Source organism: Fringilla coelebs, assembly GCF_963513975.1.
Source record: "Fringilla coelebs genome assembly, chromosome: 14".
Taxonomy (NCBI): Eukaryota; Metazoa; Chordata; class Aves; order Passeriformes; family Fringillidae; genus Fringilla; species Fringilla coelebs.
The window spans coordinates 9,300,739-9,320,623 of record NC_140040.1 but is presented as its reverse complement, the minus strand read 5'-3'; the positions used below and the strand labels follow the sequence as shown (position 1 = coordinate 9,320,623).

The window sequence follows — 19,885 nt, the reverse complement described above, 5'->3', positions numbered from 1 at the left end:
AAATGCAGGCTTCTGTTGGCCTCAGCCAACAGCACTGAACCATTTCTGGAAACTATTTGTTTTCACTTTCTTTTGAGTGAAAGGAATGCTCTTAAAATTGCAATTCTGAAAAAACTGAAGGCTTGGAGCCCAAATTGAGAGTAGTAATATAAATAAGCTCTAATCTAGCAAAAATCTGTTAGAGGGAGTAGCTAAATGTAAAGGCTTCAAGAGAAACATGCCACTCACTGTGGTATAGATCCACTGGTTTTATGATTCAGAAATACTTTCCATTAAAAAATGTTGCATACTTGGAAGATTTTCTTGTATACTTGAAGAATTTTACAAGTGTAAAGTGCTGCTGAACTTTTTATACTATGTCATGCAACCTGTTTTGAAGAAAAATGTTGTTTTTTACCACTAGAATCTCTTGCTAGCTGCTGTCAGCATCATCGTGCAGCTGCTGTTATCATCATCATCTTGTCTTTGACCTGAGGTTCCCTCGTGCTCTTTTGTAGCTCTGACATCTCCTTGCTGTACCACACAGACCCTCATTGCTTTTAATCTCAGGTCAGTAAGGTCTCAGTGTTCCACCCCCTCTTCCCAGTTGTCAGGAGCAGGCTCCAGCTCCCCTCCTTCAGAGGTGCCCTTGGAGGCTGTGCAAGCTTGGTGGCCTGTCTGCTGAAGAGCCAGACAACATCCATGTACTGGAAACACCTGCTTTTCCAATTGCCATTGCTACCCATGGTGATCCTCTACAATCTAGATGTCAAGAACTCTTTGTTTTTCATTCACAAGAGTCTGCACAGATCAGACCCATTTTCCTTGTTGTCCAAGCAAATGTGCTACGTTCTATCAACTGTGCGTTGATATTGTTTGGAGTACTGTTTATTCTGAATGAAAAAAACCAGTGTTGATCAATGTTAATAGAGATATTAGCTTGTATTTCAGTTCACCAGTTGGGAGATCTCTACTTTTAGACTTTTCCTGCACAAATACTGGAAACAATCCTGTTGGAAAATATACTGCCATATTTGCTCAGAGTTTGTTGTTTTAGCAGACACCCCTGCCAGTATAACATTTTGACTAGAAATAACCATGGTAACAAATGCAGGAGGCTAACAAGCACAGAGAGTTCCAAATTGTTTCAACTACCCCTGTCCTGGGCTGCTTCTTGTATGTGCATCAAAAATCCTTTTAGGATAACCACAGCTGTTTAAATTATCTTTTTTAAGCCATTAGTAAATTAGTAAAAGTGAGATGAGACCTCCTGGTAGGACTGAGAAGAATATCTAAAGCTTTTTCTTCCCACCCCTTAGGATGCTGGGAATGCTTACGAAGTAAGGAAACACTCCATGTGGATTCTGGTATACCAGAATTAAGAAGTTGCTTTGGCACTGAATACAGGAATGGAAAGTCTGTCTTGTATTTTGTCCTTCATTAATTAAATGCAATAGTTAAAAAAAAAACCAAAAAAAACTGTGTGAGTTTCCACTTGAAGTTTCACATAGATGGTTCTTGTAGGAGCTGAGGGTTTGACCTAACCTGCATAAGACACAGGCTGTCTTAGCCCCATATTTGCCCTGGTGCCTTAAAGGGACATGTATGGATCTTGTGAAGTCTGTCAGGAGAGAGATGGAGCAGTTCACGACCGTCTGAGGCCAACCTGCGGCTTTGAGCGGCGTGTGACTCAGTAGAGAGTCAAGTATGGCTCTTGTACTAAAGCTGCTTTACAGATGTCAATGACTTCAGCTTTATAGCTGCAGAGGGAAATTAGGAGCCACTAGGGATTGCTGAAACCAGTGCTGCCTTGTGGGATGCAGCTGTGTGCTCCCACCGAGGGGGAGTGGAATGCCCTCGAGTGCGATCAGCGCGTTCCTGCCAAGGCAGCGATCGCACAGCTCGCCGAGGTAGGGAGGTCTTGGCAGGCTCGAAGGAAGTGTTAGCCAAGCTCTGCTTCCTAAGAGCTCAGCTGTCTGGCCTATCCAGATGTGACACTGGACTCATGCAATTAAAGCCCTGCAGTTTCTGTGGCCAGTGGCAGGGCCAGGAGCGGCTCCTGGTGCCACCCTTCCTAACACAAGCTGACCGCCAGGCAGGGTAGCGTTAACAGCAAGGGCTCCTGCAGAGGAGGCTGGGCTGGTGCTTCAATTCACACCACTGGATCTAAAGCAAGAGGACCACCAGGACAGCTTTGCCTCTGGCCCACAGGGTGTTCACACAAACAGGACTGTAAAATTCTTCCAAACAGCACGCCTGGTTCATTGGACACTGCTCCTAAACAGCCTTAAGACAGAGCCCCTGTGCAAGCCCAGTGACGCTGGTCAGCTCTCACACATAGGCTGTTCACAAGGATTTGCACACCATTCTATTCTATATCTATTTCTGTTTACAAGAATTTGCAGACCATTCTATTCTGTATCTATTTCATGTGGAAATTTGAATGATATTTTGACCATCATTTATTTTTCTTCAAAGGGGCCTTGATCCCAGAAAGGGTTGAGCAAACACCATGAAAATTGATTCTGGCTATTGGCAAGGAAAATAAAAGCAAATATAAAGATACTTACAAAAGTACCTGACTTTTTGTTATTTTTTTACCTAACCAGAAGCTGCTAAACAAGAAGTTTCCAGAAGACTCCAAAACATTAAGTCAAACTAATATGACTAAGCACCCTTACTTTGGTATTTATCTCAATTTCAAAATACTTCAATCACTTAGCACCTGAAAAGTAACCCAGCTACGAAACTCTGCCATACCGTGTAACTGCTCTTTGATGAAAATTACACCACACCTTATTAATCCTTGCGGGGGCAGGGCGGGGGAAGAAAAAAAAGAAAGAAACCTCCTATAACGAAAGCCTGGAATGACTCGCAGCCAAACAGATGACACTTGAGCAAGTGTGCCTAAGTACAGTGCACTTCGCAGTTCATCTTGGGATTAGTCATACTTTTAAAAACTGTGTGTTTTAAACTAGCATTTCATACGTATGTCCACTACACATCTCCAGGATTAATCTTCTCAGATACAGATTTGCCTGAATAGGCATTGTGTTTTCCACTGCCTCATGACATTAATCAAACATCACTCCCTGCAAACTCCATACCTCCCAAATACAAGCCAGGTTTGTGAGTCAGCTCCACACACTGTGATACGATCAAAGCAAGACAAGTATGGCACTTCAAAAGCTCACTTGCAGAAAATCTGACAGTAAAACCACCTAAAATAATTTTTCCAGATACTAGATATAGTGAAAGCAATATGTAGCATCCCAGACTGATTTTGCTGAGTATGTTTCAACACTGAACAGAACTCAGAACTGCAGGGCATTATGCATCTGATGAATATAAATATTTTTTTTGCACAGTATTCAAACATACAACAGTTCAACATGGCAATCATGGCAAACAGATTATAAACAACACTAAAATATTACCAAAACCATGTATCACTGACACTGTAGAGCTTATGCAAGTGCAATTTGCATTTACGTTGCACTCCATCATGAAGAAGATTCTAGCCCCCAAAGAAATACAACCAATATATTTCAATTGTAATACGCATTCTCAAAGGTTTAGGCTATTTTTTCTTTCTGTTGATATACCTTGTCTGTTTCATTGCAAGGTTTCAACTTTCAAATGACTAAACTTATGACTGAATGCTGAATACATTGTCCTTACCATTATGTTACAGCACGTTACTTTTAGAAGTAGATTGGTGGTATGACTAACAGAGCAGAGTTTGTTTTTCCATTCTATTCTGCAGTATATAGTCAAAATTCCCTTTCTGAGCAAGCATGCAAGGCAGCTTACACCAGTAATATCCGTGAAAAGCAAGCTCAAAAGGTAAAGAAACAACTATTCAGTCTTTCAAAAGCATAACAATAGTTTCAAACATACTTTCTAAACATGCAATTCATTCTGCTTACTGACATGTTTTAAAAAGCTACAGTCATGCTTCCAGATTTTTACCTCCCGTAAGTGTATAAATTTAGGAGAAATCCAAATTTACTTCCTTTTACAAAGGAAGTTTTCAAATTACTAAACCAATACAACAGATTTTAAAGGTTTGCAGAAGTTTGTACCACTTTCCATTAGGAGAAATAGTCAAGCTACTTCTGTTTTTTCCTTTTGTTGAAAAATTGAACCATGATATTCAAATCTAGTTTCCTTTTCATAGGTAACTCCTGAGGACAATAGTCAGTTATTCAGTGTATGTAATTACTCTGTCAGCTCTCTAGTTATTAAAGAAATCCAATCATGTTCTTCATACAGGCAAGTTTAATATTAATTGAACTCTCCTTGACCAAGCAAGCTGTGCAATATAATAAAATCTACCCTTTGCTTGTACCACAAAGCAGAGATCTGTCAGAGCCCACAGTTATTAAACATGACACCAGCTATAATTGCTTTATAGTATCACATGTAGCCGTGCACTGGGGCAGTCTCTCTGTGATCTGGATCAAATGAAAGAGCTAAGGAATTTTCAGGGAGTTTCTGCATTAGATGATCCTTTTGTATTTCAGCTGGCAGTACTTTTTATGCCACAGCCCCTCACACAGCAGGATTTTCCCAATGGTGACACTTTGTCAGTGACAGTACAGACTCACAGCAGAATGCTCAGCCTTGTGAAGTGCTCCAGGGGGGTGCCAGCAGCCCCAGCCCTGTCCTGCTGCAGTATCAAGGTGCTGTACTGGGGCTGGCAGGAGCCTCATCTCCCACAGTAATGGCATCACAAGGTTGCAGAGGGGTGTGTTGTCTAACCTGTTTCTTAAGAATAAGGAAATTTATTATAGCGAAATCCAAAATATGTCCTGGAAGTCCAAATTTATATACTTAGCCAGCAATAATTAATTTTCAAGCCAGAGGTTCCTGCAGACACTTCACACAGTGGTTTAAACTGCACTTACAGGATTTCACATTTTTCTTTTCTGTTGTTGGATCTGTGCTCCCTTCTGAAAATCCTACACTAAAAATAAAACCTAAAAATATGTTTCATAGTCCCTTTCCCTTTCAGCTATGCATGTTCAGCTTTTTTCTCTTCTTCAGTTACTTTAGCTGGTAAAAGTAAGCAACAGAAAGAAAAATGCAACCAATCCAAAGATTACAATGTCTCTTTATTGTCTTTTCAGGCGCTTTTCTTATTCCCTACATCCTCTTCTTAATCATTGCTGGAATGCCCCTGTTCTATATGGAATTAGCACTGGGACAATATAACAGAGAAGGGGCTGCCACTGTTTGGAAAATCTGTCCCGTATTCAAAGGTGAGTGTTCCTCTGTCCCCTGAGCAGCACCTGAGGGTGCCACACAGGTGTGATTACAGCCTAAGGATCTCTCACCTTTCACAGACAAGGTGGCTTTTGGTGACCTTCCCCCCACCCTTGAGTGTTTGTGTTATCAGAGGTGAAGCACAAAATGGGAAAAGCCACAGAAACCATCTTCAGGGTGATTGCTGGCTGAGTGTCAGAGAGGGCAGGAGCAGCTCAGCCCTGCCCTCCCTTTCCCCTGTGTACTGGGGGTTGGGAGGAACTGGGTATCTCTAGGTGGAGGGGGGGTTTGCCAATCCAAACATTGGAAATACCAAATCCCATCCAGGTTACTTCAGCCCTGTCTTCCCCATTGATTCTCCACTCAGGGCATGGAGCTTTCTGTGCAGGAGCCAAATACCCCAGTGGCTACAACAGTAAAATGGAGTTGTGAAGACTGTGGGTTTGGCCACTAGACTTATAACAGCACAGGAGTTTTCTGTGGTACCTCTGCACCTCAGTTTTCCTGCCTGTGAAGAGGGAGCAATGATTCTGATAGTCTTTCTAAAGTGTCTTTCAGATTTAGCAATGAAAAACACTTTTAAAATCGGAACATTATTGAGTGTTTACCACTAGGATTAACTCTCCAGCATCACTGAATAAAAGGCTGTGGAGTGTTGTTCGTGCACAGCATCATTCTGCAAGGGAAAAATAGGTTAGGTGCTTCAGGGTGTTTGGTTTTGATCAGGAAATAATCAATGTATGAAAGAAGCCATATGTGTTCTGTACATGAAACAAGTATTTGTTAAAGGACCTCAAGAATTTTTAAGCATTGCTTGCCAGCAAAAAATGTATATGTATGTATAGCAGACTGTATTTAAAATCTTATTCAAAAGCCTTTTCAACACAGACATATCTGAAATTAAACCAGACAAGCTCAGCTGACCTTAGAACCTTAAAATTCAGATCGTGTTCATCCTGGGACTGACAAAAGCTGAGGAGCTTAACAATAGCAATCCAAACTTGATGGATCTGCTGCTTGGATATAGGTTACACTGAGTAAATGTTAGTCTTCTTTCTCAAAATACAGCTTTCCTCTTCAAGCAGTCTAGTGCCACACAATAGGAAAAGTGGAGGGCATTTTTCTTACCAGTCAAACCCAAAACACACAGCAAAATCAGTGATGTAACAAAAAATAAGTAAGTGAGCTAATAAAATAATGTGCCTCAAAATTATAAAATTAATTCATATAGCCCATTCATTACCTAGCCCTTCTATAATCCTGTTATGGGATATAAAATTCATCCCAGCACCCAGGAACCTGAATACCCTTGCTCAATAAAAATTTCTGTTGGTATTATTAATATACCTTTGGATGGCAATGAGGATTTTGAAAACCTAAATGCAAAAATTAGACCTTCAGGATCTCAAAGCATTTGAGCCAAATACCACTGTGCTCAGAGGTATTCTGTGTTGACTTCAGGATTGAAAAAGATTATGAGAAAGGAAAATAGAACTTATTTCATGTATATTCTTGTTGACATTCCAGCTGTGTTTTTAAGCTGACATTTTCAAAGTGGACTAAACATACATTACTGTTGATTTTTAAGTTTCTTATTACAAGAATATAGAATAGCATAAGTTATTTGATTCTCAAAAAGTAATAAGCATTGAGACTTTTACACCTTGGTATAAACTCAGTACTTTTTTAAAGTTTTGACTAAAACGTTGGATAACATGCACACATTTTACTGCTAGTGCTTGGAGTTGTTTCTGGGACAACTCAAATCTCTCACTCAAAGGAAAAGTACACAGTCTACACAAATTCATAACAGCTTCTCTAAATGAACAGCACTATAGTTCTAATTTTAGCTATGAATATTATTGCTATGAACTCTAAGCACTCTACTCCTAATGAGATGCTATCATAACACATGCAATTACAAATATACCCTGTAACCTTTGTAACACAGTCTGTTTTCATCTCTGCATTTTTTTCTGGAGTCTATTTTAGACTGTGGGTGGTGCAGCATTACTTTTAAGAAAATCGAGAAACATGAAAGCAAATTCATTCCTGAACATTCTTAAGATTGCAGAGAAGAGCTATTTAAAACACATTGGATCCAGTATTTTTTAGTCTTGATATTAAACATCTCTTGTCCTCCTGGACTGGAGGAATTTCAGGAACACTTTTTTAAACAACAATCATCTAATTTTAATATTTAATATATCATCCATAGTTAGTGTTTTAGCATTCACCTTAATACTTAAGAATTCTTCTTTTTGGGGATTCCTCCCTCCTCTCCATTCTATTGATCATGGTGTATCACTAGAGTTCTCAAGTACTAGATTCATTTAAGCCCCAAGGATTTGAAAATACTGTTTCATTTCTACTTTCACATTTATTTCCCCATTGTTAGGGAGGAGCAAACTGGTTTACAGATTAAAAGCCTCCTGCAGAGCAAAGAGTAACTTTTGTACATGCAACAGTCTTTGAACTGCCAACTCCTTCAGGGTCAGCATTTGTTCCTTATGCAAATTTTAAACCTGGATTAATACTCACAGTGTTTGCTAATTCCTTCCTTTATAAAGAAATAAGAAAGCTTAATAATCTCCAACTATTAGGCCTCCAATGCCAAAAATTAAACTGAAGAAAATTATAAGTGAAGGTTTGCACTTCATTGCTGTGACAGTAGCCCCTGTGACAGTGATGACATTGATAAAATAACTGTACTCCCTACCTCTTATATGCAGTGCATACAACTTTGAGGGAGGGGTCAGAGAACAAAGCTGCACACACAGTAAGAATGAAGTCAAGGCAAAGCAAGATTCCTGAAAAATTCTGTCTACCAACTTTTACTGGAGTCCAACATTTGTACCAAGCTTCCTCCCAAACTACTGGAAAATGTCCATTTTCATGAGGAGACTGTGCACTTTCTGGGGTGCTTTTGCTAAAGAGACCCTCCAGCCACACTTCACGATATGCAAAAATACAAAGCAAATGTTCAAAGTCAAAAGAGAATGTTTATACTCTAAATTCTGTAATCCTGGAGATTACAAAAAAGTAAAAGGGGTTGAATGTCACCCACAGTTTAGTCCCAACCTGATATTCACCAAGTTTTACTGGCATGCCCAAAAACACCTGGAGACCTCAGTGGAGCAGCACAGACTGTTTCATGAATGATTTGGAGCCAGTTCCCTGCTGATGGAGGCCAATATAGAGAGTAGTAATGGGAAAGAAACAAGAGAGGGATCAGTGTCTGCTCCAAACTAGTTCAGGGTGGGAACATGAGGCATAGGGAAACTTCATTTAAGTGTCAAGCTTTACTTTTCCAAGAGAAGTTGCCAAGGTCCCTGACGTCACGAAGATGAAGTGAGTTTCGCTCCTAACATGGGCTTGCAATCTTCTGCATTGGAAGCAAATCAGCAATGGAGTTGTACAAGGACAAATTTTGACATTGCACTGCTTAATTTCTTTTTCTGACAAACAACTGGATTTGATAAAAGCCAGTCATTTTCCAGAACCATTTCTATAATTTTTTGTTTAGAGGTCAGGTACATTGTGTCCACATATGTGCATGCAAATGTCAGAAATTCCTTTTTATTGGTGTGAAGACCTAAAATGAATTTGCAATCATGTATCATGGAGTGTAACTCTAATGTTTGTGCATACTGTGGCATGTCAAATGCAATGTGTAATCTAGTTTTCCTTTGTCTTTAGGTGTAGGCTATGCAGTGATACTCATAGCTCTTTACGTGGGTTTCTACTACAACGTTATCATAGCTTGGTCTCTGTATTATCTATTTTCATCATTCACATTTGAGCTCCCCTGGACAAACTGCCACAACAGCTGGAACAGCCCAAACTGTACAGATCCAAAACTCTTCAATGCATCAGTGCTTGGCAATGGTACTAAATACTCCAAGTACAAGCTCACTCCTGCAGCTGAATTTTATGAGTAAGTGTTGACCTAACTTCACTATTTATTCAATATTCTGTGTCTAGGGGAGTTTGCTCCTGAAGGTAAAATAGTTTGTATCCAGCCTCTAGAACAAGCATCAGAAGGTTAAAAGGGAGCTGTAACGTTGGTCTGTATGCCTGGGTGACTGACTTTTGCCTCTGTGATCTTTGGTTTCTCCTGCACTAATGCAGTGTTTGCTGCTGAGCAAAATGGAACTGGACAAGACACAAATGGTCCTTATGTGCCACTTTTGCTTGCACCAGCTTTGCTAGGGCAAGGAAACACAGCAATATTCTGACAGAGGTGACTGCATGCCAAACTGAGCTGAGTTTAAGGCTTTAAAATAACCATTTGTTCACAGATTTAGACTGCTGCTCTATTCAAAAAATTTCAGTGCAACAGCAGACCTCTGTTTGTTCCACTGCTTCAAAAGTTCAGTGAAGTGAGATAAAACAGTGAACAGGAGGAAAGAGCCAGGTTATAGAAAGACAGGCTTTTACCAGTGCCTAAGCAAAAGAGTGTTCTGCAACATGGGCTGAGACAGGCAAAGGCAGGCTTAAATCAAACAGCTGGAATCAAACCCCAAAAGGTACATAAGTTAATAACTGAACTATAAAACAAAGATACCAAACTCTGTACAAATATTTTCATTATGGGCTTATAGGGGAAAATGGGATTTGATTAGGAGAAAGGGGATGAGCATCAAGCTATTAAATCAGCTGTTGAATTAATCTGAATAATGAATCAATTAATATTTCTGCATTTGGAGGAGAAAGATATTAGGGCACACACCTGCTAAGCAGTTAGTCCAACCTTGTAGAAACAAAGGGAAAATACTGTTTCCATAAATAACCAGTAGGGATCTTGGGGTCTCTGTTTATAGCTCTTTAACATTTGTGGCCACTGTTTCTCTGAAGACAGCCCAGTGAAAGATCAGTAGTGATACACAAACTGCTGGCAGGGGTTTGGGTAAACGAAACTCAGTGCTTTGAAAACAAGATGGGGGCTTGAGTTCAAAGGAGCTTACTGAAATGGCAAATAATGACAGCTGTGAAATCTACTGCCCTTACAATAAAGGGCTTAAGTCTTAGTAAAGTAAAATGCAATCCCTACCTTCTTGCTTTGCCTTTTTATTATTTAAAATGGTTCTGAGCTGCTATCACCTCATGCTTGGGTAATGATTTTGACTTTGTAGTGGGTGAGGCTGTGGTAGAATCAATTAATGATGTTTTGATTTAGTTCCACTGATCTGGGGAACAGCTCAATTAATGATTGTCTGTACACTGAAACTTGAAATAATATGGTTCTTTCCTCATCATGAATAAGATTCAAGGTGCAGTGTTCAGAAGGTAAGAACAAAAAGGGTATTTGACGTTTCATTTTGCTTTAATCCCTGAATTTTACAGCTGTAATTAGGTCACTAGGCCCTGTACTTGTTAATGACTAGATTACATTGCAAAAATGAGAAGGGTAACCACTTAACTAAAACACTCTATAACATCTGTTTTCCCAGCTGTAAAAACAGGGAATCACAAGGGGCATTATATTCACTTATCCAGTATTTGGATGAGCTCATCAGGTCCAGCTGTACAGCTCAGGTGTCGACACAAACTTGTACAAAGTCTCAGTGTATTGAGATCCAACCTATCAACTAAATCAGAAAACAGCTTCTTTCCTATAGCAAATAACTCAATTCATGCTCATGGTCTTCTTACAACAAGAAGAGTTGAACCTTTTGAGTATACAGTTTCATATTTTGTGCCAGAGTCACGAAAGGAAATGGGAAGTGATGCAGCCTAAACTTGGTTCTCTAGGTTGTTCAGTTACATCAGAGCACTCACTCACAAACTTTTGGCCTTGGTGGGCAGGCTGAGGGGGAAGCAGAGAGACCAGAAACGCCAAATATTTATCTTACAGCTGGAGAGTGACTGAAAAGAGGTACTTCCAAGACAGGACACAAGCAGAGAGCTAGTATGATTATTCTGAAAAGACACAGGCACTTCTTTTTGGGCCATAATTCCTTCACACTAAGCTGGCCTGACCAAGAATTTAGTGTTGATTATTTCCTAAAGCCCTGTAGCTGCCAGGGCTGACTGCCTCTGTCTCCACCAGCACAGGAATAAACTGTAGGAGGAAGTGGGAGTGCTGTGATGTGACAGCTCATCAAATACTACAAGAAAGGTACCTCAAATTCAGCAGAAATATGCTGGTTGTCACTACTTACATGGAGTGAGAAAAGGGAAAATTTGCAATCTAGGCCAAATCTATCAGCTGTCCAGTATCTGGCTGGGAGGAAAAGCAGAGAGAAACCTCTAAGCCTGAGACTTGGAAAAAATCATTCCAAGTTGCAAATTCCATTCCAAATCAATGACAGGAGCACCTTGAAGAACATATTTGGCTTTTGTTTTCAAGACTCAAGAGCTAGGCAGAACTTAAGTTTGGAGTGCTTCTACACTGAGACCTTTAGAGAGTTTCATTTTACCAAGTCTGGTTTCAGTTGTAGAGGCTTCATTCAGGCCAAGGTACCACTGATGTCATGGGGACAACTTCTTACAACAGGAAGGAGCAGGGCCTCTACAATACTTCATTAGAGATGCTTAAAATCAACTATGAAGTATTTGTGCACTGTAAACTTGGCAAACCAAGCTAAAATCCAATATCAGCTGGGGCCTTTCTGCTAAGTAATAGCCAGTAATAATCCAGTTAGGAATAAAATGTCAACTCCACATTTCTTTAGGGATACCCATTACTTTAATTCCTTCCCTCTTCAGTGGCTTGTAATTAAACACAAGAAATGAAAAGAACTTTCTATCCTTTCCACATATGTTAAAATAATTCAATATAAACCTTTTTTTTTTTGGAATAACAGAAGTACATCACAAATAAAGTTGCCCTATCTCCTCCATATTGCTCCTATTTTGATACTTTATCTGGACACAGGCGTACTTTATATTTGTTCTCTCCATTCTTGTGCCTCCAAAAAGTCTGTTACCATCCTGCTTTCATTTATGCTGACAGTTCAAAACACCAGTTTGGAGGAACAAAAGCACTATTCTTCTGCAAAAAATCACAATCTGTTGTAGAAACAAATCTTGGCCATTTTTTTAGAAAAAACAATGAAAATGTCAACAAACATTGGGCTACAGAAATTTCCCTCTAACAGCACTTTTTCTCAGGGCTGTAATCCATTCTTTCTGCATGAGAAATTTTACAGGGAAATTTTCATGCCAGATTCAGTAAAGGAAATTCACAGAATTCACAAGTCAGCCCAGCTGTGTGCAATTGCAAAAACCTACCTAAGAACAAGGAATTCACTCACAGCAGTGAGTCATATTTATGAACATCATGTTTATGAAATTTATGAGAAGTGAGTGAACCAAGAACATCCTGAAAAAAACCCTTCACCCTAAGGTTGCTTTTCTAGACAATAGATTAGTGCTTTAGGGCAAAGCCTTCACTGGAAATGCCACCCCAGGCAAAGGCTCCCCATGGTTCAGTGTGACAGCAAATGGAGTGATCAGTGCTATGGACCCCAGAGATGTAGGAACCTGTCCCCATTAAACAGCTGGGAAGCAACTTCTCCCAAAAGAGAAAACACCACTTCCAAAGTCAACACAAGCAATTCTGCCTAAGAATGCTTATAAAAACTTAAACAGGCAATAAGAACTAATGAGAGTGGATAGCCCTGTATTCTGCTAATCACATCTGGTCTTTCCATTCAGCTCTTCTGAAACAGTAAATTTTGGAGAGTCATGAATGTGCTGAAGTGGGGCACAGAAGCAAAGGAGATCAGAATTGCTGTTAGTGGGAGAATAAAGTTTTCAGTGCATTGAGATAAACATTCTCTCTATTATTGTGATTCAGAAAGAAATTGCACCTCCAGTGGAGCAACCCTGAATGTACAGACAGACAGACAGAGAGGGAATGAGACCCTGGAAAGCAGTGCCATGGAAAGGGTCCTGGTCCACAGCAAGTTGGACATGAGCCAGCTGAGCCCTGGCAGTCAGGAGGGACATCCCTGTCCTGGGGACATCAGGGGGCCAGCTGGCACAGGAGGGGATTGTCCCGCTCTGCTCTGGGGGGCTCACCTCGAGTGCTGGGGGCAGTTTTGGGCACCACAGTATTAAAAAGATATTAAGATGTTATGGAGTGTCTAAAGGAAGGCTATGGAGATGGGGAAAGCCTTGAGGGGAAGCTGTGTGAGGTCACTTGGTCTGCTCAGCCTGGAGCAGAGGAGACTGAGGGGAGACCTCGGTGCAGTTACAGCTTCCCTGTGAGGGCGAGAGGAGAGACAGGCACTGAGCTCTCTGTGTGGTGACACTGACAGGACCCAAGGGGGGGCCTGAAGTTGTGTCAGGGGAGGTTTATGTCAGATATTAGGGAAAAGTTCTTCACCCAGAGGGGGACTGGCCACTGGAACAGGCTCCCCAAGGAACTGGTCACAGCCCCAAGCCTGACAGAGTTCAAGAAGTGATTGGATAATGCTGTCAGGCATGGGAGATGTGGACATTTCTCAGAGATATCCTATGCAGATGTAACACTTGTACTCAACCATCCTTGAGGGCTCCTTCCAACTTAGTCTGTTCTGTGATTAAGTACAAATAATAACTTATGATAAACCAGCCAGGGTGCCACTGGTAAATGATGTGCTTCCCAAAATCCAGCTTGCAGTCCATTACACAGCTCCATTCTCCAACACAAGAGGGAGCTGAAATATCTAGAGAAAAACCCAGATGCTGCTGCATCCCCCTGGATTGTGCCCAGCACCCCAGGGTGGGGGTGAGGCACACAGGGCACAAGCTCTGCACCTCAATGGCTCAGCTGCTCCCCTGTGCTCTGGGCTGTAGGACAGCACTGTCCCAGAGCCAGGCTATCCTTCAGCATTGCAGCTGTGCCTACTCAGAGCTCTTTGCAGAGCATCCAGAGGCACCCAAGCAGCTCAGACAGCAGCCCTGGTATGGCAGAGCTGAGCCTGAGCCAGGCTGCCCCTGTGGCCCTTCAAGGGGAGCCACTCTGCTCCCTCTGCTCTGCACCCCCAGCCCAGTTACACACACCCTGCTGTCCAGCCTGCACAGAGCCAGCTCAGCTCTGCAGGTTTGTACCACGAGCTCTGCCTCACACTGCTGTGTGGGCACAAACTGCCATGAAAACCACAGCTGAATGTAAGAAGTGCTATTTGTGAAATAAAAATACCTGGAGCCTGGCAAACCCTGCAGAAATGGCTCTGTCCACATCATGCAGATAGCCTAACCTTCCACAGGTAAAGGAAAAGCACATTTCATGCTCTGAAGGAAACTGGCAGCAATGATGAGTGAACTGTGGTTGCCCAAATATATGACACAGAAGATGCATGTAGAACAGCTTTCTAATTGAGCACAATTATCATGCTTCAAATTGCCTTCTAAATCGAGTATGCGATTTCTATAGCTTGCACATCGTATACACTGACAGTTCTTTTAGCATCTTCAGTCTACGATTTGCATTAAGTTTTAAATCATAAAAACTACCATAGTCTAACTACCAGAATAGGGAATATAGCTTGGGACACCTGATCCATCTTGCTGATTCTTAGTTTATGCAAGTCATTTGGATTTGATCTCACAAATATGACCACTAACTTTTAGAAGTACTTAGATGTTCCTAGAAGTACTTAATATGTTCACTAACAAATATATTTGGTAGTTAACATACTAATTTACTGATAAGTGATGATATTCTTGGATTCTGAATCCATCTGATCCAACACATAAAATTTAGATAAATGACACCCTTCTATTGAGCATATAAAATTTAAGCAAGTAACTTTTGCCTCTAATAAAAAGAGTAAAAATGAGCTTATGGAGTTGTAAACATATTTGGACTAAAAATGAAAATTATGATGGATTTGGGATTGAAAAAATGAGGCCTACTCCAATACCTTAAAATTATGCAAAATTTTCTAAATTTCTAAAAGACAGTTACATAAATCTGTCCTGGGATGTGTAGTACATAAAGCTCCCTAGAAAGTACCAGTCTGAAAAAACCATCCCAGAGAATTCTACAACTAAAACGCTTCAATCCTGTTTCCTGGCTATAGCTTAAATGTGTTGGAGTGAAAATGACAGAGTACTTTTCAACCTTTGCCATTTCTTTATTTCCTGGTTTGGCTCCCTGTTTATGTGCAAATGTTCACCACTTCTGTAATAAATATGTTCTGAATTGCTCAGAGTAGAGACAAAGCACACATTTATAATAATCCTTATTTTACAGACGGGAAAGCCAAGACACAGAGAAGAATTTATTGGTTCCAACATTTCCTGTTATTAAAACTATGGCTGGGTCCTTCATTTACTGAGTCCTACTGAGCAGCTGCCCCACTGCCTCCCCAGTAATTTGTTTGTAGTAGGGTTTATGTGTGAGCACCAAGCAGCTGAGCTGCCTGTTGGCTGTTCAGGGTCTGATGCCAAATCAAAGGGGACCCAAGTGCTGCACAAAGATTAAACAGTCAGTGGTACTAACAAACAAATCACTGTTTTCAGATTTCTGTGCAGGTGAACCGTTTCCCTTTAGCTGAATGCAGTGTGGAAGTGAGGCAGGAACTGGTGCCAGAGTTCTTGGGTGACTAGGAGAATCTTCCCAGAAGAGAGCACAGGGAAGGAGAGAATGAGGAGAAATTTCCCTTGGGAGGAACCAGAATGTCTGAATGCAGCTTCAAATTGAGAGCCCTTCACATTCCTGCCCCTCCTGCAGAGAGGTGGACAGACTCTGGGAACCTGGATGTACAAAGTCATTGCAAACATGATTTACACTCCCTTACATGGGATGCAGTCTTAGGATAAACCAAGCTCCTCTGCACAAATCCCTGATTTCTAGTGCATGTAGTTTGATTCTTGGTGCTGTTTGAATTAAATATTTCTAGAGCTCTGACTAGAATATCAGAAAGCTTAAACAATTTATCTGCTTCTCTTGCAACTTGTCCAGCCTAATTAAATAGATCCCTATTCTACTGTCAGCTCCATCTGTTAATGTTTGTTCTCAGTCTTTCCCTCCATAATATTCTCTTCTCATTTTCACATGTATTTCTTATCTGCTTTCATTCTTTTCTCAATAACAACAATCTGCAAGGAAAACACTGTTTCTAGCTGTCTTACTACCCATGGTTTTTCCTTTCTTTTTGACTCATTTGAATTCTGAGAGTTTATTTTGTTAGCAGAACTGGACAAACATCTCTCTATTTATGAAGCAAGAATTACTTTCAGAAGCTTTTACTTAAGTCTTGCTTCGGACGTAATTTGAAGGAATTGACAGAGTACAGAGGCTTCACAAAGCAGCTCCACTGACTGCCAGTGATGCCAGTAGGGTTTCTACTGCTGCCATTCCCATTCCTGGTGCCCACAGCACAAGAATGCAAAAGCCTGTTTCCCCCAGTGAGTTCACTTTGTTTCTGTGTGTCTGGTGTGTAGGAGAGGAGTTCTGCACCTGCACGAGAGCCGTGGAATCCACGACCTTGGCTTGCCTCGCTGGCAGCTCTCCCTCTGCCTCTTGGTGGTGGTAATCATTCTTTTCTTTAGTCTCTGGAAAGGAGTGAAGACTTCAGGAAAGGTAGAGCTAATATTGTCCTTCTGTCTTTTCTGCATTCTTTTTCTACTTTAAGAAGTCTCCTAATTTTAGAAAGCAAGAAAATAAATCGCTGATTTTGAGGCATCCTCAGGGACCAAACTATCACATTTCTTGTGTGACAATCCAACTGAAAATTTTATAAATGTATTATTTTCAATTCAACATTGGTGGTTTCATCCAGAAAATAATTTTAAATAAATGAAATTGTCTTAAATGTGCATCTTCTTCTCAGCCAAATGTACAAATATTTCAATGGTATAAGAGGCTTTGGTTGTATTATATAAAATGCCATGTCAAGAGAAATATCTGATGAAAGTCATTGGAAATCACTCTTTGACATCCCTCACAAAATATCTCAACAGAAATTCTAGAGTTGGCTACATCTGAGAGCTTTTTGTACATTTTCATGAAAGCATCACTTAACATCAGGCAATGACTGCACTTTTTAGTAAACAACAGAAAGATGAGGAGTAATCAGCAGTCTAACACACACTGACACTGTCTTCTGTTTGTCAAAACTGTCTCCTACTGGTATCTGTAAACTTCTATATGAAAAGATTCATGACATATAACAGTATTTTCCCTCATGTCCTAAAAAGAGCTTCTCCATCAAACTGAATGGACTAAACCAAGAAAATGCCAGCTGTACTTATGACATATTCTTACATCTTCTGTAACAGCTGACTAACCTTTGGGATCTCTGTTGTCTGCAGGTTGTTTGGATAACAGCCACTTTGCCTTATGTTGTGTTATTTGTCTTATTAATACATGGAATAACCCTGCCTGGTGCATACAATGGAATAAATGCATACCTGCACATAGATTTCAGAAGATTAAAAGAAGCCACAGTAAGTGTATTCTTCTGCTCTCATTCCCTAATTATCAAACCTATTGCCCTTGTTATTGAGACTGAAAACATTACAGCTAACTCCTGAAATTAAACAGCCATCCCTCTGCTTCTGCCTCAGCACAGGTCCCCTTTCTCTGACAGTTCAACTTTCCAATACTCTGCAAAACAGGACTATCTCACACTGAACCCAAAAAATTCAGATCACAAAACACCTCTGTGAAGGCACTTAGAGGTGTGGCAGACCCCTAAAAAAGTCCATGCTTTGAATGTGCACCCAGTAAACTGCAATATCCTTTATACAGGAAATTGGAGTCATGCAGAAATTCAGTTCTCAAAAGGTTAAGAATCCCCTCAAGACAAAGCTCTTGCTTTCTGAATTGCTAGCTTAAATATTAACCTAGAAAACAAAAATACTGGCCTATGCAAACCTTGCTAAACTTACAAAATCAGGACTAACTCACCTAATCAAACCATGGTCCTTCATACAAATAAGATTTTCAAAAGCATGATGTATTATCTTATCTTACTATTGAAAGTGATGTACATTTCACTCTATCATTGAACATATACAAACCAAGCCAGTTTGTGGAGTGACTTGGAACTAAGACTTATTTCATACATTGTAAAGCAAAATCTACACCTATAGTCACTAATACATGAAATTGGCAGCATTTTAGACCTACAAGAAACAAAGACTACATTTACTCCCCTGTACCAAACTAAAAATAGCATAAAACCTTTATATGACAGTAGTATGGATGAGTCACAAGACCATTCAAATGGTTATAAATCTGAAAAGAGACATCATTTTACTAGAAGGAAATGCATCATCTTGAAAAATTACAGCTTTCAGAAATGTCTGCAGTCTGTCCATAGTTGCACAGTACCTTTCCTATGAATCCTATCTTGACTTTTCCAGAATTATTAAAAAAGAGCTCAAGTGTTATAATACAGACATATTTTTAATATTCTTAGCCAAAAAATACATTCCTGGCTTTTTAATGCTAAATTTGAAAGCAGGCATTTCTTCCAAAACAGACCCAGACCCCATGTCTATTTTGGAATAATCCAATCAAACTTCAAATATGGGATTTTCATCCACCTTTCTCACAAGGCAGTAGCCATCCCAGTAATTCACATTCATGCATACACATAAACACAAAGATGTCAGGCAAAGCAGGTGATTATATTTTTCTTATATATTTTAAGTGCTGTTTGGAAATAAACACCACAATTTCAGCTAGGTGTCCCTGGAGCTGTACTAGCTGTACCAGGCCTCCATAATCACATCTGCCTTCTGCTGCTGGAAGGACATTCTGTGTGCTGCCCTTTCTTGGCTTAATATTTCTGCAGCTGCTATTTAGATGACCCTAAAGTTATTTGTTTCTAGGACTACATTTTTCAAACAACAAAAAGTTACACTGGAATAATAAAAGACTAAAGATCACTCGTGCTGAGAAGTGGCACCAACTGCTTTGTCATGCCAGCCCTTCCCCCTTGGAGGCTGATCCTTGCTGCTGCAACAGCCTTGTGTGTTTAATCTTTGTCCTCAGGCTCCAAAGAAGAGAATCCCACTTTGTTTCTATGTCAATGTATCCCTGGATGTGAGATATGATTTTATTACTTCCAAATGAAGAATCTGACAAAGAAACATCCAAAGTCACCAACAGGGGTGACCCACAGAGGGCTCTGCCAAGGCTCTTCTAAGAGCCCCTAGAGCACCCTGACCACTGTCAAGGTGTGCCCCATTTGTGGAGCCACAAACTGCACTGAACAGAAGTTATAACAGCATAAACACTGAAGAAGGCTGGAAAGACTGATGACTGCCTACTGTAAAATGTTCCTATTTGTTGATTTTTTAATACAAAAAACCCCAATATTCTATCATAAAATGTGTTAGATCACACACTGATCAGAAGCTGTGAGGATGAGAAACCTGAGCATGAGCTGTAAAATCAGCCCTGCTCTCTTACATCCTGCTTGGTTAGAACAAAGAGAATGTTTTGCATTTAATCTTAATTTCTGGTTTCTGCTCTTCTTTCCCTTCACCTTGATCATCTCAATTTGTTTCCTAATCAGCTGCTATGAGCCAAGACTCTTACTCAACAGATACTTCAGCATGTGCTTAAATCCTTTGGGAGACAGCAGGTGCTAATCTCTTACTTGAGTCAACAGGACTCAAGCACGTGCTTAGGGGTGCTAGAATAGTGAGAAAGGGTGAGCACAACTGCACTGGCAAGATACAAAAG

At 40.4% G+C, this 19,885-nt stretch overlaps 1 protein-coding gene across 1 annotated transcript in view; it reads left to right on the top strand.

Annotated features, from left to right (window-relative positions):
• SLC6A2 (solute carrier family 6 member 2) overlaps window positions 1-19,885 on the top strand; it is a gene marked incomplete at its 5' end in the record, with an annotated part of 54,770 nt that overhangs the window by 17,841 nt on the left and 17,044 nt on the right. Inside the window, 4 exons of the mRNA XM_084215286.1 lie at window positions 5,112-5,243; window positions 8,947-9,184; window positions 16,630-16,768; window positions 17,500-17,634. Of these exons, the coding sequence (XP_084071412.1) occupies window positions 5,112-5,243; window positions 8,947-9,184; window positions 16,630-16,768; window positions 17,500-17,634 (644 nt within the window). The remainder of the gene's footprint in view (window positions 1-5,111; window positions 5,244-8,946; window positions 9,185-16,629; window positions 16,769-17,499; window positions 17,635-19,885) is intronic.